Source organism: Hirsutella rhossiliensis (assembly GCF_020360975.1).
Source record: "Hirsutella rhossiliensis strain HR02 chromosome Unknown scaffold00008, whole genome shotgun sequence".
Classification (NCBI taxonomy): Eukaryota; Fungi; Ascomycota; class Sordariomycetes; order Hypocreales; family Ophiocordycipitaceae; genus Hirsutella; species Hirsutella rhossiliensis.
Window position 1 is genome coordinate 1,217,119 of NW_025408674.1, and position 20,633 is coordinate 1,237,751.

At 54.3% G+C, this 20,633-nt stretch overlaps 6 protein-coding genes across 6 annotated transcripts; 1 reads left to right on the plus strand and 5 right to left on the minus strand.

The window, feature by feature from the left end:
• On the plus strand, positions 1 to 1,667 carry HRG_07425 (uncharacterized protein; the record flags this gene model as incomplete). Its single annotated transcript, XM_044865896.1, has 4 exons — positions 1 to 53; positions 113 to 207; positions 276 to 481; positions 1,218 to 1,667. 4 exons carry the CDS (start codon positions 1 to 3, stop codon positions 1,665 to 1,667), a joined length of 804 nt encoding a protein of 267 aa, XP_044718860.1.
• Positions 1,668 to 6,980: 5,313 nt separating this feature from the next.
• HRG_07426 (reverse transcriptase (RNA-dependent DNA polymerase) domain-containing protein) lies at positions 6,981 to 8,815 on the minus strand (the record flags this gene model as incomplete). The annotated part of the gene is made up of 6 exons (XM_044865897.1): positions 6,981 to 7,044; positions 7,113 to 7,639; positions 7,737 to 7,966; positions 8,033 to 8,047; positions 8,114 to 8,414; positions 8,690 to 8,815. 6 exons carry the CDS (start codon positions 8,813 to 8,815, stop codon positions 6,981 to 6,983), a joined length of 1,263 nt encoding a protein of 420 aa, XP_044718861.1.
• A 169-nt stretch (positions 8,816 to 8,984) lies between these two features.
• Positions 8,985 to 12,669, minus strand: HRG_07427 (endonuclease-reverse transcriptase domain-containing protein; the record flags this gene model as incomplete). Its single annotated transcript, XM_044865898.1, has 7 exons — positions 8,985 to 9,705; positions 9,792 to 10,128; positions 10,445 to 10,714; positions 11,089 to 11,566; positions 11,797 to 12,203; positions 12,252 to 12,402; positions 12,457 to 12,669. The coding sequence occupies 7 exons, from the start codon at positions 12,667 to 12,669 to the stop codon at positions 8,985 to 8,987; spliced, it is 2,577 nt and encodes an 858-aa protein (XP_044718862.1).
• A 22-nt stretch (positions 12,670 to 12,691) lies between these two features.
• HRG_07428 (PIF1-like helicase domain-containing protein) lies at positions 12,692 to 16,825 on the minus strand (the record flags this gene model as incomplete). Its single annotated transcript, XM_044865899.1, has 14 exons — positions 12,692 to 13,005; positions 13,113 to 13,149; positions 13,454 to 13,636; positions 13,709 to 13,759; positions 13,844 to 13,921; positions 14,049 to 14,272; positions 14,527 to 14,951; positions 14,996 to 15,390; positions 15,434 to 16,221; positions 16,315 to 16,385; positions 16,473 to 16,540; positions 16,594 to 16,620; positions 16,679 to 16,715; positions 16,794 to 16,825. 14 exons carry the CDS (start codon positions 16,823 to 16,825, stop codon positions 12,692 to 12,694), a joined length of 2,730 nt encoding a protein of 909 aa, XP_044718863.1.
• Positions 16,826 to 18,142: 1,317 nt separating this feature from the next.
• On the minus strand, positions 18,143 to 18,763 carry HRG_07429 (uncharacterized protein; the record flags this gene model as incomplete). Its single annotated transcript, XM_044865900.1, has 1 exon — positions 18,143 to 18,763. The coding sequence occupies one exon, from the start codon at positions 18,761 to 18,763 to the stop codon at positions 18,143 to 18,145; it is 621 nt and encodes a 206-aa protein (XP_044718864.1).
• Positions 18,764 to 19,161: 398 nt separating this feature from the next.
• HRG_07430 (uncharacterized protein) lies at positions 19,162 to 19,554 on the minus strand (the record flags this gene model as incomplete). The annotated part of the gene is made up of 1 exon (XM_044865901.1): positions 19,162 to 19,554. One exon carries the CDS (start codon positions 19,552 to 19,554, stop codon positions 19,162 to 19,164), a length of 393 nt encoding a protein of 130 aa, XP_044718865.1.
• Positions 19,555 to 20,633: the final 1,079 nt, after the last annotated feature.

Genomic DNA, 20,633 nt, shown 5'->3' on the forward strand with positions numbered 1-20,633 from the left:
ATGAAGCTCCAGTCAGCAAAATCCAAGGTTCACCTCTCGCTTGACATTTGGACGTCCCCCAATCGGCTCCTTCTTCTCGGAGTTTGCTCCCACTTTGTTGACCACGCACAAGAAGCACGACGGAAAGCTCTCCTTGCACTTCGGCCTGTGGCGAACCATTCCGGGAGGAGCAATTCGTTACACTTCTTCCCATCTTGCGGGACTTTGGTATTCTGCGACGCCTTGGAAGCATCGTTGGGGATAATTCGAGCACGAATGACACCTCTGCCGGGCAGTGAGCACGTATCTCAAGGAAGAGGGCGTCAAATGGGATCCTGAAGTTCACCGCCTCCGATGCCTAGGCCACGTTATCAACTTGGCAGTTCAAGCTTTCCTGTTCCAGAATTCTATTGACTTGAAAGAGGGCGAAATATGCGAAGACGCAGATGACCTGGCAAAGTTCAAAGGCAGCGCACCGAATTTCGCCGCCTTGGACCACTTGGTAAGCTCCACAACCTGGTTGTCAACATCCGGAGTTCATCAGGACGCAGTGGAGAGTTTATGGAACTCGCTGAGAGGGCATTCCACTTGACAATCGTACGAGGTGGAATAGCTGGTATCAAATGCTGCATGTTGCCACTCAGCAGGAAACTGCCAGCGCTCTGGACACCTACACCAAGAATCATTTCGAAGATCTTTCTGCAGATTTTCTATTGCCGGAAGATTGGGCCCGGCTCCGAATAATTGAGAAGATCCTTCAACCGTTCGCCCGAGCGACATTAGCAACACAAGGATCATGCGACCCTGGACAAAGTGCTCTTCACGATGGACGTCTTGATCCGATGCTTTGATGAAGCCCTGGTACCATGCCTTCCATTCCTCTGATCTCCTTGTGCAAGCGCTGAGATGGTGCAATAGGTCTCGTACAAATCAGACACCGAGCTGTCCTTTAGGATCAAACGAGGGTGGGAAGTCTTTGACAAATATTATAGCAAGACAGAAGCATCGCCTGTGAAAGGCCTCTAGTGAGTTGATACAACTAACTAGTCCCTATGCTGTTTACTATCAAGATAGAGAAGAAAGAAAGAAAGAAAGAGAATCTACTACATGAGAGCACAATAGCATTTTATAGCTTCGAGCCAATGGAAGGTTCTAGAAGCTAGGCGGCGCAGCCGCCGTTAAAGCGGCTTGCCCGTTACATCGCCCTATTATGCAGCTGCCTTGATCCTTCATCCCAGCTATCGCACAACATACATCCAGGCAAATTGGAAGAAGAAGTGGCAAAACCTGCGTTCAAACAGGTCAAAGACCTTTGGCTCACATACCGAGACACTGTGGATGGCGCCCTCTCGCAACATTTACTAGATGACGATGATGACGAGGACCTTGACGCGTTTGATCGCATTTCAAGGAACCTGCAGAATTGCACTCGACCGTCAAGCCAGGACGAGTACGAAGATTACATTTCATGTGATCCGTACGACATTACGCCGACGACGGCCTTGTCATGGTGGCTTCAAGAGCAACAGAGAAAACGATGGCACAAGCTATCACAAATGGCCATAGACATCCTATCAATGCCGGCGATGAGTGATGAACCTGAGCGGGTGTTCTCAGGGCGCGTCGCACAATCTCATGGGAAAGAGCCCAATTGGACGCGAAACAAGTCGAAAAGGGAGAATGCTTAAAGCATTGGCTCAAGAACGATATCTTGCAAGGGGCCGAGGGTGGTGGCGGGTCCCCAGATTTTGGGTAAAATCCTGGCTCAACTTCTACGCCTGTTTCCTGCAAAAGGAGCAAATTTCTGCTTGGCATCCCCTTAACCGGTCGTCTGTCATTACGTTCACGTTAACTGTTCCTTGATTTTTCATTGATTCATGTCGTGTTTGGCACGTTTTGCCGAGACCATATAGGTGAGCTGTTGCGGGATGCGCACGGACCAAGAATGGAAAGGTGTATTGCAATACTTGCAATAAATGTGGGGCGATACTCCAGTATGGATTGCACACCTTTCCATATATGGAAAACCACCCTGGGTGGGTCTCAACGGAAGATCGTAGATCTGCAAAGAGGGTCTCGATCTTTGCTGCAGGTTTGAAGAGGGCGTGTTCAAGTTCGGGTACACCACGGCATGCGATGATAAGCGTAGTACGCAGTGGAATGTTTCCTGCGTAGTCAGGGCCAAGGGCTCTCTGACAGAGTTGTAGCTTATCGAAGAGTAGTTGAAGGACTTCGTGGAGGATTTGGAAGCATCTTGGGCACGAATCGAGTTGAAAGTGGTTGTGGTCCAATCTGTATAGTAATGGACATGGTTAACTTCCGTGTCAAAGTGTTGTTTGATGCTGTCGTATGCCTTCCTAAACGTGGTAGTCCATTCGATCTTGTTAATGTAGAACGTTTGTGCTCTTCCAGCGAGGATTCGGGGGAAAAGGGCGTGAAATTGTGACGGTTTCACTTGGATGTTGTAGCAGATACTCATGAAGATTCGAGTTTCTCATCGAGGAGGTCGTACGGCTCTCCTGTGTAGTTCTGGTCCTTATCCCAGAGCTTCATGAACATATATTGGGTATCTGCGTCAACAGTGGCATTCGGGGTATCATCCGGGGGAAGTTTTGTATATGCGTCGAGATGCATATGCTCGGACGGAGGTTTAGGTGGGGGGTTTTGGGCGGATTGGACGAGTTCGGGGTGCTTGAAGCGGTGGGTTGTCGGATGGGCTGTACGAGAGTTCAAGTTAGGTGCATCTTGGGTCAGAGCGGAAGTCGTGGGAGGTGATGTTGTTATCGGTAGTGCCTCAGTGATGGGTTCCTGGGCAGGTGGCTTCGTTAAGGTCTTAATGGGCTGTTGTTCGTTAAGACTGTAACGGGTGTTGCTACCGGTGGCGATTGGGGTTCTCGGGAGAAGTTAGGCATTTGATCCTGTTGCTCGTAACTTATAAGCGGTCGTCCCAATGTCAAAATCCATCTCCATGTACTCGTTCTGGCCATGCAGGTCGGTCCTCCACAGTTTGCAACATGATGAATTGGGGTGCAAAGGGCCATTTTTCCGTCCTGTATAGATGCCACGTCTCCTTAGAAGTAATCTAAGGGCTCTCTTGTAGTCCATATGTACCCGGTTCCATATGTCTTGGTTCCAGCCTTCGAAGTGTTGTTGGAAGTGGTCAGGATGTCGTCTCCTTCTAGGCGTTCGAATTGGGCATTGGACATGAACCTAGCGGCGTACGTCGTAACTGCGATCTCATCTTCCTCGTCAGGTTTGATGTCTTGTCCCCAAAGGGTAACATCAACTTTATCGAATACGGATGTCTGGATAGCTAGTCCTTGCATCCGTTCGCTCAATTGTTCGAGCTGAGCGCTCTCGTTCGGAGTCGTAGCTCGGTCGGTCGGGGTCATCGTTGATCAAGTGAATGAGACGATGGAGTCGTATCTGGCTGTCGAAATACGTCTTTGTCGGGTCTAGTAACAACTGTTGATCGATGCCTTGCAGCCGATAATAGAAGTCGCTAGGCGATGTGGTCGCACTACTAATCGATGCCTTGCAGCCGATTAATAGCTTGGTAGGTTCTCCCAGATGCCTGGCAGCCTGAGATAGCCACTTAGCACAAATAACCTTCCTCAACCGATGCCTTGCAGCCGATCTTGAAGGTTAGCGATTTGTCTCTTCTTCCTAGCTGTCTGTGATCGACCAAGTCGACCACTGATCAGTGTCGGTAGGTCTCTACACAGGCCTGCGTGCAAATCGCAATGGTATGTGTAATCGTTGATGTCTGTTCTAGAAAGGGGGAAGAGGGGGCAAAGGGCACGGAGCTAGCTATGTGTCCTCCGCTATCCTCAACTGCACACGTGAGAGCGCACGTGACCTATCTAGATGGGTACAATGGATTACTACAATTCCCACAATAAGGGATATACAGCTAAGGGCCCCGACAGGCTAGATCGAAAGGCAGCCTGCAGAGAGTTCTGAGGCTGCAGAAGGCTATTAGGAGACCGCATTAGGCAGCCACATAGGCTGTAGAGAGACTGCATATACGGGGAAGCTGAAAGAGCCCTCAGCGACTAGGGAAAGTCAGTATGCAAAGAGGGGGCTGGGGAAAGGATCCCAGCCCCCTAGATATTGTGCCTATACAACTGAAAAGGGGATATCAATAGGGAACCAAGGGATATAAATAGAGAGCCTAGAAGAGGGCATTGCAAGAGGACAGACACAACGGAATACAACAGAACACACCTATTATTAAAACAATCAATGCCCACTTGCATGCTCTCTTTTCGTGAAAGAAGTACGCTATAGTATTGCGGCAGTCTCAAATCGGGAAGCAGGCAAATATGTTGGCTATCTCACCATTGGTGGATGCGAGGCAATTTGTAAGAATGTCTCCAATGTTCTTTAATTATCGGAAGAATTATGTCACGTAGCTTTCGCTGCTAGTCTGCCGAAGCTCTTCTATGAGTTGAGAAATATGAGCAAAAGTAAGCGAGTACTTGAACTGGGAGGCCTTTTCGGTCCTAATCCTGCGAGACGAGTCCTCTAAAAGATCCTCTAGCTGTTTATTGCGACCGGAAACAGCGGCAAGCTCATTGCCAAGAACGCTCACTTCATCTCTGAGTCGGACCAATTCAGTGTCCACATCGAGTGGTGCAGCCGCTTGTATGTCATCCTTGAGTAACAGGGACCCTTTAAATGTCGTCATGCACACCGTAGCGTCTTCTGTTCCTCTCTGTAAGGAATCATCAGAAGGATTCAGAGGCGCTAACTCTGATATGTATGGCGTTCTAAGCACAGCCTCGAATCTGTGCCCAACTAATTCTTCAATTTGACGACAAGCGGATATAGAGTGTCGACTGAGATTCTTCGCAAAGAGAAACGCTATCTCAGAATGAAACGTCCAAGAATAAGAATCGTTTTTAGAAGGCACTAGTCGGACCTTACCCGGGGGAATATTAAGGCCTGTGTTGTTCCCTGATTTGTCCTTGTAAGTATGGATGAAATCACCGGACACTGCAGACGCACAGATATGTGTCGCGAGTGCTTCGCGGCATTTGCTCTGGGCCTGACGTCGCCTGCGCTTGCGTGTGGAGCTCGACTGTTCGACTGCTGATGGTTTGCATTGTACGGTCATGTTGCACATACGTACTGGTGTTCGATGATCAAGCCGGTTTTGAAGAGTCCCTTGGCTTCTTTTAACCCTTTCCAGAGGAGCAGAAATCGCCCGCACTCCATCTCTGGCCACGCTGAATTATGCTTTTTGTACAGCCGACGTGCCCAGCATATTTAAATCCATCCGTTCCTAATTCTTTCCAAGAAGTTTGAAGCCTCTCAACCAAGATGCCCGAACGCACTTCCTCTAAAAAGTCCATCGAGACACTAAAACAAGGAGATACCCCAGTTAGCATTGGCCACGAGCCTTTGGTGTCTCGCTTTGACGGGGTCATGTTCGAGGAAACGACAGTTGGCTCATCCAGCTATGCCACCGTCTCAAGGATTATCATGTGGCTTTTACTCCTAGACTTGCCAACGTTGCTATCTCGAACAGCCTTCCTCTTCAACAGGAAGAGTATATGGAAGGTGGGACATTATTTGGCAAATCTTTCAATATCCGTCCCTATAGTCTACCTCATGGCCGGTCGTGCCCTTATCGCAGTAGTGGGGCTGGTTTGGATTTGGCAGTTATGGAAACACAGTTATGTGTGGCTGATTTGCCGCCTTATGCTTCTTCCCTTGCGGATGTTGCTGCCAGGGTTGGGAAGCGTGATTCTTGGACTGGTATAAGTTGAATGGTTTATTTAACAAGGCACGTTTGCTCATGTTACTTGCGCTTGCTTCGACCATGCCACGCGTCAAATGGGTGGTCTGCACTCGAGGTGGATACGGAGAGGATTTTCGCACAAAGCGGATCCGAACTACGGGCGACTGTAGGCCAGACTGTCTCAAAACACATTTTTTTTTGGTTGTATTGCGCCCGGGGTTCCCATAGAGCCACTACGCTAAGCTACGTACCTACTATACATGGTTTCTTCTCACCCAAAGCCCAACGCTTCTTTCCATCTGTTTCCAGCCTCGTTCGCTGTGACATGACAGGCCTGCTTGAAGGTCAGTTTCTCCAAGTGTTCAGCGTCCTACCTTCAGCGACTGAAGCGCGGTCTGCCAAGTTGAAGGCTGTTGTGTTAGTATGGTTGTTCTTGATCAGTACATGGCCCGTTAACGGTCCATACTGAAGCGTTTTGTCGCCAATGCGAACTGTATCGTCGCACGCACAGCCCCAATATCAGGTTGCCACTTGTCGTCGTCTGACTCTGCCTTGCCTCCTAGGAAGAAAGACAAGTCTCCCCTTTCCGCGCGCATATCGCAGCATGGTCTCTCGTTGTACCGTCCATCTTCTGCATCGAAAGAGGAAATGCTCCACTGTTTCTGCAGACTGCCCACAAGTGCACTCATCCGATTCCACCGCCCCGATTTTGCAGAGGTAGCTATTCAGCCGCGATTTGCCAGTTCGAAGTTGTATCAACACTTCGGATTCCTTTCTTGTTAGCTCGTCGTACAACTTGCGGGTGTGCTTGCCCGGTGTGACGGTCACGGACTGAGCCAGAAGGCTGTGGACTCTATTACGAAGATTCTGCTCTGAAGAAGAGAAAGGAGAACCGAACAATACAACTGGGTGTCCTCTCCCTAAATATGCCTTCCGTACGTGTGGGCCGTTGGCCCAACAACATGTGGGTCATGTATGCAAGGGGTGTGACGGTGCTAGGCCGTCACACCCGGCAATGCCTTATCGATGCGCTTTGAGTGCTTTCCAACCCTTCCGGGATCTGACGAACGCGAGCGTGTTCGTTGAGCAGCAGTCGTAACGTCGTTGATCTTGCTTGAAACGTTGCTGGTTCGGCGATGCACTCGTCTCGCGTCGCTCTTTTCGCTTGCATTTTGGCCAGTGGCCTAGAGTGAACTCCTCATTCTTTGCAGGCACCCAACGAAGTCTGACTCTGCAGCCTCTCTTCGCCAGATACTCAACAGATCCGTATATCGCCCGTATCGTGCACTGACCAGACTGTTGCCGTGGCCGCCCGATGACTTGCAGGACAGAGCGGTTGCTCGTCACAACCGTGAGATCTCGGTCATGAAGACCGAGAGGTACACACCTCAGGGCCGTGGCGATTGCCTCGAGTCCTGCTGTGTAGGCATTCTGCTCATCACTGGAGCCGAGAGTGACGGAGTAGCTGGCCAGCACTTCGTCTGCGCTGTCGCGGGAAGCATCCCGAACGACGCCTCCCAACCCGACCTTGCCCTTCCTTTGCGAGCTGGACGTCGCAATAGTGATGTCCTCCGGGTCATCCGACTTCAGCACCTCCACTCGGTCTGCCTCGTACGTTGCCTGCACTCGTTCGTCCCACGGCGCCAGTGCGAACTCGTGGATGACTTCCAGGCGCTTGGTATCTATTCTTCCCATCGCCGAGGCGAGCTTCTGCATTGGCGACGCATACCTCCTGTTCAGTTTGAGTCTCAACGATGTCAGAGGATGCGTCTTCGGGAGCGTCCTCATCCTTATCCAGAATTTCGCTGCCGCTTGAGCATGCCGTTCTCGGAACGATTGCACGCCGGCCTCGGCCTCGGCCACTGCCGTTGCCACCGTGCGGAAGCCTCCCGTGACAGCCTGGGCTCCGATTCGCTGGGCCCTGCCAATCCACGCCGCTTCTTTCACCCCGCACGCGTGCGACCACACGTTTGAGGCATAGTCCATGGCTGGCGCCACCGTCGCGACGAACAGTTGCCTCGCCATCCGTGGCGAAGCCATCTTCAGTCGTTTCAAACACATGGCCGCGGCCAGCCCTTGGCGGCCGCTCTGGCGATGTGTTCCTGAAGCGAAGCGCTTTGTCCATGATGACTCCCAACAGCTTCACGTTGCTCTTCGGCTTGACATCGTTTCCTTTGATGATGAGAGGCAGGTCGCTGTCACGCTCCGCGATGCGTGTGAAGTGGATGAAGGATGTCTTCTCTGCTTCAAATGTGGCGCCGCTGCGCTTCTCCCAATCAAGCGCATCATCGATAATCGACTGGATACCATCTCTGTTTGACTCTGCCGTTGGCCCCGTGACCCAGGCAGAGTAATCGTCCACGAAGGCGATGGAGCCACCGTTAGTACTGATCCGTCTTTGTACCAGGTCTGCGTTGAAGAAAAGAAAAGCCACTGGCGACAGAGGAGATCCCTGGGGTAGGCCGGCCTGCGGCAGGGTTTGTTGCTCGGATGTGTGCCCGTTGACAACCACCGACGCGGTCCGTCCCGAGCAGAATGCGTCTATCCAATTGACCAGTCGACTCGGGATGCCTCGGGCTTTCATCCTTTCGAGCATTCGCTCTTTGCACACTCCGTTGTATGCGCCTTTGACGTCAAAGCTGATGAGGCTGAGCACTCTGCCCGTTCTCCAGGCCTTGTAGATCCGCTCCTGCAGAAGCACGAGTGCTTGATCTGCGGACCTGCGCTTCCGTGCACCAAAGTGGTTCGCGGGCAAAAGCCCTTGAGCCTCGACTGCATAGCTGATACGTTCCGCGACGACTGCCTCCAGAATCTTGCCAAGCGTCGACAGGAGAGAAATCGGTCGCCACGCCTTGGCCAGGTGTAGTCTCCTTTATCTGGTTTCCTCAGAGGAATGATCTTGGCCGTTCGCCATTGATGAGGCACCACGCCCTCTCGGAGCGATGAGCTGAAGAGCGTCCACACCCGGTGCTTGACCACGTGCCAGAGCTTCTTCCACACGATCGCAGGAAGGCCATCCTCACCAGGCGCTTTCCAGGGCTTCGCCGCCATCACCTTCTCCTCAATCTCTTGCAAGGTGAGGTCTGGCATGGCTATTTCTTCTCTCTGCGGACGTTCACCCTCCGGCTCGATCCTCGTTGGCAGAGGCGGAAAGAAGGTGCTCAGGAGTTCCTCGGCTTGCTCGCCCTTGCTTTCGGTGATCGAACCGTCGGCTCTCTTCAGCGGGGCACCTTGTCATCCGTCATCTCCGTACCAGGCTTCAGATACTTGGCAGCCCTCCAGATGTTGCTCCTTCGATGACGAAGTCATCCCAATGGGCCTTCTTTTGTCTCCGCAAATTGTCGTGGTACTCCTTCGCAGCCTCCTTGGCGCGCTGCTCCAGATCCGGCCGCGATTGACCGGCTCTTCGCTGCGCCCTTGCTTGATTGCGCCAATACGTGTACGTCCGACGGAGTCGCGTCAGGTCCTTTGTCCACCATCGCTTCGCGTATGGCGGCGGCTGGGCTCGAGGGGTCAGATCTCGAAGCGCCTTGGTGACCACCCGCATGAGCTGATCCGCCTGCGTCTGCACCCCCACAGTCCACGGAAGAGGCCGAAGCTCGTCCTCGACCCTGGTTGCGATGGCGATCCACGGCGCGTTCTTGAGCATCAGGCGCTGCGGAAAGGTACGCTCCGGCACTCGAATGTCGAATGTCGTCTGGATCGCTCTATGGTCTGATCCGTGCTCTGTTGGATGAATCACGCAGGATGTCAACTCGTCCGCCAGTTCCGCCGATGCCAACACCAAGTCGATGGTGCTCTCCTCGTCCGACCTCTGCCACGTTTTCGTCCCTCTCGCGAGAAGGCTGCTAAGACCAAAGTCGTCCATCAGGTCAATGATGGGTTCGCCCTCCCCTTGTCTGCTCGCTGACACTTCATCTCCGCCCCAGAGGAGGTCATGGCGGTTGAAGTCCCCCGCCAAAACCACATCGGTGCGTCTCCTGTCCCATTGCGGAAGCGATCGATCACGTCGCGCAATAGTTCCATCGCGTTCGTCAGCGCCTCGTCGTTCTTTCCTTGCACATACACTGACACCACCATCACCTCCCTTCCCTCAAGTCGGAGTACCGCTGCTGTGAGATCGGCCGACGGCACAGGCACTTGCTCCGCCTCAAGGTCACTTCGGATCCAGAGCATGCTGCGGATCGGCCATAGGGCGTCACGAACACACGTCGGAATCATCTTTGTCCAGTTATGGTGTCCCATAGGACTCGTCACCACCTTTCCGTCGATATTGCGCGCATGTGGCTCAGATATAGCCAGTGCGGCAAAATCCTTCAGGTCTTCGTCGTTCATCAGACTCTGCTGCACCATATCACTCTTGTGTGCATTCAGCTGTAGGATGCGGAGGGACTCAAGCATCGCTGCTCGGGTTCCTCATCCTGCACTTCCAGCTAAACGACTCATGCGGTCCGCCGCACGGGACGCATTTTGGCTCAATCGCTGTGCACTCGGTGGTGATGCCCAGCGTTTGCGCACTTGCCGCATGTCCGCTGCTTCTTGCATGAATATGCTTTGTGACCGATCTCCTGGCAATTGAAGCATTGGATCGGTCCCGTTCTTGGCTCGAACTTATAAGTGGTGGCCGACTCTCCGCTAGGTCAAAGTAGTCACCGTCCAGAAGCCTTTCTGCATCGCTTTTCTTGGTGACATATACTACCATGGATCCGTAGGCTTTACCAGACTCTCGTTTGCTCAGCCAGGAAATCTTGCCAATGGTCACTCTGTTTTCGGCACTCAAGGCTTCGATCGCTCCGGGCAGGATATTGCCCTCCGTGTCGAGGATTGCTGTCCGGTTGGCGTTGTCGACCCGGACCGGATACAGCTGGTCTCTCATGATTCGCGCTCCCTCTACGGCTGTCTTCTGCGCCGCCTCTTTGACCAGCTGAAGCTCGGCTTCATCTCTGCAGACTATCTTGATTCGGTCGGCGTTCCGGGATTCTCTCACAACTGCTGCGCACCTCCAGGTCTCATGTCCGTTCTTCGCTCTCATCTCAACCTCGATGGCCTGTCGTATCTGCCCGATTTGCGCTTTGTTCCTGTTCGGCTCACTTACACGAGACGTGTCAATGGTACAATGGACAGAATCGTTGGCTGTCTGCTGTTTGGTTGGACCAGGTATGCTGCGTGTACTGGAGGGCGGGCTGTTTGGCAGGGCGCGCGCGACGTCCGCAAACGTTGCTCGAGGCCGCTTGACAAAGCCACCTCGCCCGATACATCCAGCTTTTGCATCAGCTGATCTAGTTGCTCTTTCACTCCGACCAATTCTCTCTTAAGATCCCGGTGTTCCTGTTTCATTTGCTTGTCGTGTTCTTCACTCTTACGTCGAAACTCTTCCTTGGATTCCTGGACCTGGGCTTCCAAGCCTCGGATCAGATCTTCCTGTCCCTGGATGGTGGTGCTTTGCTTGTACACCGTGGCGCTCAGCTTCCTGATCGTGTCGCTTTGCTCGGATACTCGATGTTTCAGCTCCACCATCTCGCTTCCCATCTTCGCCAGCATCTCTAGAACCCTTTGCATCATCGATTTGGCGGTCTCCACATTGCTGCGTGACTTCACCTCGTCGCCTCTTTCGCTTTCGTTGCCCACCGATATGACTCGCGTCGTTCGGGTCGAGACACGCTTGGGAGCTCTCGCGGTCGCATTTTCCAGCGATCGTAACGTATCCTGCACTCGTGCGCTGGGCGTCATCACTCGCGTCGGACGCGTCAATGGCGACGGGCTAGTTGGATCCAGCCCCGCCCCCACGTCGGCCGGAGGCGCCACTTCAGGCTCTGCCATGATGGCAATCAAGAGCCACACCTACCCCAGAGTAAAGAAATAAAATACTGCGCTACGCCTTGCACTTTAGTCTTTAGGGTTGTGGTGCAAGGCGTACAATCAGCCGAAGGCTGCGAGTCTGGCTACCAGTCGAGCAGTCACCGAACAATCAATACAGTATCTACAATCATACAATCTGTGCCTTGGAAAGTGTCGTTCTTGTCGCGAGTAGCATCAAGTGGAGTTACGTATGCCCGTGGCCTGTCTTGTACGGATTCTGGGTGAGAACCTGTCGTTTGCGAAGTTGCTGATCCCCTCATTTTCATCTTAATTCCTTCCGGTGGCGACGCATAAGTCAGGTGGTTGCGGTCAAACGGGGCATCCAGCATCAGACCCTGCAGCGTTTTCACACGCGAGACGGCCACGTAGCTCAATCCGGTCTGAAAGTCACGGCAGGACAGATCCGTCACGATCGTGTCTTCGGTGATGCTCTGCGACTTGTGAACTGTAATGGCGTAACACACGATCAGGGGAAACTGCGTACGAGTGCAGAGTGTGGCTCCGACGAGGAAGTCCCTGTCTACTGGCAGAATGGGGACAATCTTCTTGCCATCTGCGGTGGTCAGGAATACCGGCCCCGTGTACTTGTCAAACTCCATCATGATCACGCAGGGAGGGTCTTGCATGGGGTCAGCTCCAGGCGCCCAGGCGATATCGTATACCGTACCGCGTGCGCCGTTGCAGAGGCCAACTGGCTGCCAAAGGTTGGACGTCAGCATCAGACGGGCGCCAATGCATACGGGAATCTGCTTCGCAAGGTTGCCCGCCTTGTCGTCCGGAGCAGCTGTCGCGCCGGGGCCAACGTTTGTAGCGATGACCTGGATGACTGGTCGGTTGAGGCGGTCAAGGTGGTAATGGTTATATTCGTTCACCCGGTCTTTCGTGGCGTATACCCGTAAGGCGTCGGCGAACCTGGCGACCTCTTGATCGTCTAGCTTTGCCTGCACGCGGCCAGAGAGAAGTTTCCAGGACCCGTAGGATAGTTGGAGCAGCCGCAGTTCCCCGAGAGCCTTGCGAAAGGCCGCCTGGTCATCGCCGCACTGCCGCTGAACAACGCTCAGGAAGACAGTCTTATCGAAGCGCATATACGCGTTCCTTCCCTGATCTCTACTCCTGCACCTCTTTGTCGTAGTATAGCGGTTTCTGTAGAACAGGAGGAAGCTGGAAGAAGTCGCCCACCAAAAGGACATTGAGTCCGCCAAAGAACTCCTCGTTCCTATGCGGAAATGCCTCGCGGAGACGGTCGTCAATCCAGGATAGCATACGCAGTCCCAGCATGCTTTTCTCGTCGATGATTAGGTACTGAATATCCTTCAGTTTCTTCTGGAGCTGGGCTTTGTCGATGGCGGAGAGCGGCCTGAAGTCCTTGTTGATCGGGAGGTGAAGCAGCGAGTGCAAAGTAGTGCCTGATATCTGATTCCCTGCGACGCCTGTCGGTGCGGCACGCCAGACAGGTGTCCCTCTCCACGTGTCGCAGCCTGGAGGTGCGCCGAGAGCAGGTTGATGAGATATGACTTGCCTGTGCCACCGCCACCATCCACATGGAGTAGCAACTGGGAACGGTCCTGGGCGAGAAAGTGACCCATCACCGTGTCATACACTATGCGCTGCTCTGGATTCAGGGCATCGCGTGCTTCCAAGGGCTGATGCTCCACATCAAGGTGAAAGGAGCTTTCCGCCTTGCGTTGCTCCCAGTAGTTGCCGCTGAGAATGTCGTCGTTGGTGTATCGTCCGACGTGGAGTCCAGTCATAATTCACGTCGATATTTCGCCGGCCAAGTACGTCGATGTCTTCTTCCTCCAGCGGCCGGTCTGGCAGCATGTGGGCGAGCTCATGCCAGTCCTCCTCTGCGATGGGCTCGTCATGCACCTCCTGCACAAACTCATCGTCCTCCGCCTGGAGCTCGTTTGTCCCCACCTCCCCGTAATGGTCGTCCTCATGGAAATGGTGTCGCCGCCGACAGCACTGGTACGCCGCAACAAAGGACTCACACAGCTGCCCGTCCACAGCAAGCAACTCCTCCGGAGCGCGGTGCGGATGGGCCATCATCAACTTGACACGGCAGAAGTCATGAAACTGGGTTGAGGTTTCCACTGGCCTGTACCGAGGAAAGTAGGACAGAACCCTCTTCTTCGCGTTCGCACCGAGTCTCCTCCATGTCTTGAGATTGTACAGCTGCAGGTACTCGAGATAAGTAATACTCTCATGCTGGTCATTTCTCTGCAGATATTTCCGGTAGCTGCCGACAGCCTCTCTGACATCATCATCGACGCGGTAGGACCGTGCATGCTGCTCTGACGGGCGGCAGTCGACGTACACAACCATCCGAGTCCCTTCCTGCAGAGGATGTTGAGCAGCAAGTGGGAAATTTCCTGCGCTGAATAATCTCTCTCGGCAATCAACTTATTCATAAGGCGAGAGGAGAAAGACAACAGGGTTGGTGGTGTGCTGTATGCGGCAAAACCTGATCCGCCAGCCTGCAGTAAGGCTCTGTCTTCTTCTCCGATTTGCTGCAATACTTGGCAGCGTACGTAATGACTGCTTGCAAGCTGGTGCATGGAGATATGTCAATGTTGGCCAGCCATCCCAGAATGATGGCAGGGTTGAAATGATTCATAAGGCTGTCGTTGCGGGCCGCCTCGAAGATGTAGTACGACTTGCCTTCCTTCCTGATGACCGCGGCCAGCTCTCGCAAGGCACGGGGAAGTCAAACGACACTCCTTTCCGGATTGGCTGCGTTGGCCGCCTCAATATCGGCAGCAGCTCCTTCCATGTCCCTCGCCAGGTCGCCGCTTCCTTTTCTGACACGCAAGCAGTACGTGGTATTGCATCTGTGGCGCTGGCAACGGTTGACAATTTGCGAGAGCCGCAGGAATGTCATCTCCACGCCCAGCGGATCTACGCTCAGCGGGTTACCCTCCCCCCCCGAGGCACAGTCCTACGGGGCTCCGGGTTCACGGCCGTGATGTGGAAGCCCCACGTGCGTGCAAACAGGTCTCGAGCGGCTTCGTCCTCCATGTCGGCGGCGGGGCCCTCCTTCATCCAGTACAGACCGTGGTTGTGCGGACTACCACGCCCTTGCCATTCGTACCGATCCCAGTAATCCGTGACGTTGAACTTCTTCCGCAACACGATATCTCGAAAGAAGCAGTATCGGCGGTAGAAGTGGAAAGCAGCAATGTGAGGGTTCTGTCGCAATAAGTACCGCGACAATGCCATCCTCTCCGGCTCGGAAACGCGCAGCCATTCTCCATATCGGGGCATGTGCTGGTAGAGGCTCCGCCAGTGCAAATCGGCTGGGCTGAATGTGATAAATGCGCCAGGACAGCCCAGGCTGTATGCATACGCCTCGAGGTCCTGCCTCTTTCTGTTCCAAAAGAGGGGCGCGTACCGCGAATCGACACCGCATGCCTTGTGATCGAGTTGATCAGCGCCTGCGCCTCGGGATCTTCGCTGTGTTCAAGTGCCTGAATAAGCTGCTCTCGCGTGAGTTGTTCGCGGGTGCCGTCATGTTGCTTCACGAAGAATCTCGACCGCGCGCGTGCTTGGGACCGCATCAGAGTGTTGAACGCGACAAAACGGAAGGTCGGGTGCCGTGCAAAACGGCCGTCGTGCCACCGCATCGCGTGCTCGATGTAATCCTTGTACTCAATTGACCGCAAGCGAGGTTCCACAAAGTCGGCTCTGCCGTCTGGAAAGAGGCAGGGGAATGCCAAGGAGAGCAGGGCATGAGAGCGATTGAACTCATTGATCGGCGTGTGCCGTATATTCGGCAGCCGCAGCCCGTGCTGCCCCGCCCTGGGAGCCTGTGGCGAGAGGAAGCCTTGCGTTCGCTTCTGGTTCGCCCGCGAGAACAGACCGCAGAGCATCGAGCTCCGTGTCCTTGGCCAACAGGTCAGGCACCGCAGCCGCGTCCTCTAGCTCAGGCTCTGCCTCCTGATCTTCCTCCGGTCCCACATCGGCAGCCTCCACCTGACTTTGGGGGATGGCATCCACCGCATTGCCGTCCTCGGGCAGTTGGCTCAGTCGCTCTTCGTCGATGACGATGCATCGATAGCCAGGATGATGATGGCGGAGGTAGTCAAGCCATATCATAACCGCCTGGCGGCGCACACGGAACTGGCGGGTGAATTGCCGACTGAGATTGGCGTGTGACGACGTGTTGGCAGGACGCAGCAACACCGTGTTCAACTCCCGCGGCAGAAGCGGGAGCTGGTTGTACACCAAGCCAACCTCGCGGAGAAAGTGAACGACGTGCCCCCGATACTTGTACTGCTGTCCCCGCACCAGCATGATATTGACGTGGACGTGCACGCGAGCGATCAACGACTCTTCAGTAGGCGTAAGCTCAGGCAATCGGGCCGGCACAGGGCCAAAGTCGAGTTGATTTTCGGCAGAGAAGAAATAAGGTTCGTCGGGGCCACGCTTCTCATCCTTTCGATAGCAACGCGAGCAAATGCCGTCATAATCTATTTCCATCTGAAACCAACACTCGCGGCATCGGCTGCAGTATTCCATCTGGTCATTGTCAAGCTTAGTCCAGAACTCGCGCAGGGTGGCCTTATCGCGGTCGGTCAAGGCACAAGCGTCGAGGTCGCCATTCCACACCGGATCTTGCGCATGGAAGACCGCCAATTCTTCCGGTGGAATTATCACTGGACTCCGAAGACGTCGTGGCGGTCTCGACGATCGTGTTTCTCTCCGAGACCTTCTTGGCCGCCCTCCTGTACCTGGGGCGGGACCTCGGCGACCACGCCTTGGCCGTGCGGACGGCTGCGGCGGCCGACGGCGAAGTGGGCTTCTATCCACAGAATCATTGTTCCTGTCACCGTCCTCGTCTTCCTCACCAGGTTCAGAGTCCGGCTCGATCCCCAATCGCTCGAGATACCTGCGTGGTCGAGCGGGTGAAAGCAGGACGTTGACATAATCCTCAGCGTCAATATCAGACCCTGAGAACTGGCCCCTGTCGTCTCCTTCCTTAGGTATCATACCCCCACCTTGAAACCCACCCGTCCGTAGTCGATCTGGGCTCGCATCTATGTTCCATGGTCAGCCCGTAGAAGCTATTGCGAACCACAGCACGAGGATAAATACATTCTCCAGCCAACTCCGAGCCTTGTAAGACGCCCAGCTGAGATATCGTTGGCGTCAGTGACACAACCTCCCCTGCGCGACGTCGTGACCGGTGGTCGCGCTGGATCGCGGCTACCTTGGTCCTTGCCCTGGCTTTCGAGGGATCATCTTGAGAGTTCTTCCCCCCCTTATGGAATCTAGCAGCCACATAAGAGTAATCTATACCACTTGTGCTGCTTCTCATAGCAGACAAGCCTGAGTGTGGCGCGGCCTGCTCAGTCGTCGACTGCATCAAGGGTGTTGGCGCAAGAGTCCGAAAGGAGCGGGCACTTCCTTGGCTTGGTGGAATTGGCGTCCCCAGCACTACCCGCGGCTGGTCAATCGACTCTTCGAAAGACCTCGCCGTATGACGCCCCAGTAACGTCTCTGATGACGCAGGCCGGGTTCCAGATCTGTTCTGCGCAGGCGATAATCCGACGACTGGGTCGGTTCTCTTTGATGCGGGTCTCTGAGGCGAGGAGGACGGATTGCGACGTCCCTCAAGGTCTGGGTCGCGCCTCTGGACCTGGAGTACTTCAATTGATCAGCATTGAACACCTCACGGAGTTAGGGATAAAAGCCAACATGAGAGGCGCGCTGATTGCGGCAGCTCAGGCAGCTCCTGTGTGCCCAACCGACTTCCGTCTGCCGAGGAAGTCTTCCGCGAGTTTCTCTTCGCGACAGCGAATGCACACGATGGAAACTACCCCATCTTGGGCCCCTCGATGAGTAGGTACGGGACTCATTGTAAACGAAAGAAACAACAGAAAGACGCGGTGTGATCGCCATGCTCAGGGGCGGCTACGAAGATTGGACCCATTTTTTCGGGAGTCATCATCCAGTTGAGTTACGTTTTACAAAACCTCAACCAATCAGAAGCCGAAAAACTTAACGAATCCCTGTCAGCACCACGAGAGGAAGGCTCGCCAGCCGCGGCTCGCGCAAAGAAGCCTTTCGGAACGAAATTTGGCGACAAGAGAACCGGAGAAGAGTTGGCTACAGAAGAGAGAGAGAGAGTTGGCGACAGTAGATAGGAGACAGGAAGAAGAGTGAGGTCGAGATACGAGACACGGCGAGAGACGTAGAGCATTATCGTGAGTGAAACCGAGACAGAGCGTCGGGAAGGCAGGCTAGGCCGCTGGAGGAAAATTTGGTTTAAAAAGGCGCAAACTCAAAGGGCGTGGAGAGACGGCAGGGTTGAAGAGAGATGTGAGTGGGTAATGCATGTCTGGGCGAGTGGAAGGCTCGGAAAATTTACATGTGCTACCGGTATAAGTCGTAGGTATAAACAGAATAAGGAGTATATTGGGAAGTTTTGACTTGATCGTCTTCATGAAAAGGAGAACAAGAAGAGAAGAGAATGTGCTATTCGAGCCTTTGGCAGTTGATTTTGAGGATGATGAGACATGTTGTCATGTTGTATTGTTTCGTTTGATGCTTTAAAGTTCAGAGAATATTCTTGGGCGGACGTCGGGCGCGCAGTGGTCGGGAAGATATCGACGCGGGAGGTCTGATAGAGCCAGAGGCGGATGTGTCTTGGTGATTGACCTGTTCGGTGTCCGTCTCTGACTCTGCGGGGTCTTCCGGGGACAGAAAGGAGGAGGTATCGGATTTGGGGGAGTCTTGACCGTCACAGTCGGTGATTATGGTGGAAGTTTCGGGAGAAAGTCGCGGTCTCTTGGTTGGGGTTTGGTAGGGATCGGGCAATGACCGACTTGATGCCAGCATAAGGGGATCGACTGGGCCAGAAGCATGCGGCGTGGGGGAGGCGGGGCTTTGGGCGGCCTTGGGTTTCTTCGTAGAGGTAAACCTGGCCAACGCAACGCTATAGTCCGAGGGATTGCCGACCGCGCTCTTGGGTGTCGTCGGCAGTAGTTGTGTTGCAGAAGCCTGGCCGGACATGGCCTTGTCGTGGAAAGTCCACGTGTCGGGGACGACGATGAAGATATAGTCTTGGTCGAAAGCCGGGGCATGTTTCATGATCTGGTGATCCAGTAAGCCGGCGATTTTGCCCGTACAGGTGAAGAGAGCGTTCGACTGGAACTGGCTGTCGCGCCTCTCGGTCATATTCTTGCATAGGAGGTCCAAGGATTAGCGTGAATGGGGAAGATGACGAAAACTTGGAAGGGTGAAAGCCCTTGAAGGGGTTTGCCGGGAATCCCAGGACAAATAAAGGTGGAGAGCTGGACAAAGCCGCAGCAGCTCAGCTGGGTGTCGTCAAGGGCCGCAGCCGAGTTTCCATGCAGGAGGTCGCGGCCGGAGCCGATGACAGGTCCCGTGAAGGAGACAATGGGTTGTATCGTTGGGAAAGTATCCACCGAGCTGAGGTGCGAGTGACAATTCTATGGATATCGTCAGGAGGGCAGTGGCGACAGAGATTTGGAGCATAGACTCACGGTTGGTAGCTGTGATCGCGGACTATAAGCGCGGGGACGGTGTATTCTGTGATGTTATCATCGTCCGACTCAAGCCATCACGTCGCTCGATTTCCACGTCAGGGCAAAGGGATGAACACGGCCGACCATGAAGAACCATTGCTCGGTCCATTCCGAGGAGATTATCTGTTGGTTGTATATGGAAATATTAAGGCTGAAGAAGATGCAGGTCGATGGATTGCCAGTATCTGACCGGATTGCTGCATACTCCGGAGTCGACAGCCATGAGGGCGTGGGAAGGAAGACCCTCGCTAGGGTTTCTGCGTTGAGCCCTTTGACACGATGCTCATTCTGGTAGGCGAACCTAGCCGGGCAGCCGGGCTGGACAAAGGCCATCATGGACATGTCGGCGCCAGCATTTTTGGCTGTCAAGAGGTTGCCGCGGGAGGACGAGGTATCGACGTTGAGCTGGGAGGCCGACATCGTGAGAACATGGCAGATGTAGTCACCGTGGAAGTGTAAATGAGGGGTTACGCAGAGTGGAGGTGGGCATCCTATAAAGCAGGTTTTCTTGCTGCTCGAAAGAGGGCTCGCGGCTAGGGTCGGGAGACTTAAGAGTCAGAGAATGCTACCTAGGTGATAGATCAGAAGCGGGGGTATGCGGGAATGAGCTGGCGAGGTTCTTGAACAGTCTCGACCATCTGGTTCTATGGTCGTGAGTGAAGTAGGGAGCCGGGGGTTGGAAGTTGAGTAGGGGTGATGGCTATGTCGCGAGAAGTTGGAGGTCGGCGAACAGTAAGGTTAGTGTGGGTAAGTCTGCGGAGAAAGAAAGTCCAGCAGTACCCTTCGGTGTCATCGTTGCATGGAGTAGATAGCAAAGGCGACAATAACGAATGAGTGAAGGAAAGAAAGAGGTTATGGTAGTATTGCAGGGTCCCTTTTGACGGTCGTCGGTAGTTGGATGGGCATTGCGTGCGGCTGAGCGAGGCGGGTGCCGACCGTGTCGAGTCCACTATTGGGACACGGTGAAGTCGGATATAGGGGACGACCTGAGGAGGAGGATGCGAGTTGGTCACGAGAACTCTCAAGAGGGTTTGCAAGTCGAGACTCCGGTGGCTAGCGACTACAAGAGGACAGGCAGGGGATCCTGGCTGTCGCTTTAGCATGAAGGCCGTTGATGCGACGTTGGTGGTGGCGAGGAGCAAACCTAGCCGGGTAGTCCGGTTGCACGAGGACACCGTGGACATGTTATCGCCGGCAGCCTTTTGGCTGTTGCTCGACGAGGTGGAGTGGCAGATATTGATGGAGCAACTGATGCGCAAGGTGGGTGGGACGGCGTTGGAAGGGCCGGAGAGTATGGTTGGAAGTGTGCGGCGGGCGGTTGGCGCGGCCACCCCATGTGCCGGAGGTCGGCAGTAGCCAGGATTCGCTGGAGTGCGCAAAGAGAGCACGGCGATGGAAGGGCCGCCTTTGGCAAAGCTGGGGTAGCAGGTCGCACGTGGAGACCAGCCGAGGGCCGGGACGGTGGACGCACATAGGGAGGGTAAATGGGGATTACAAAG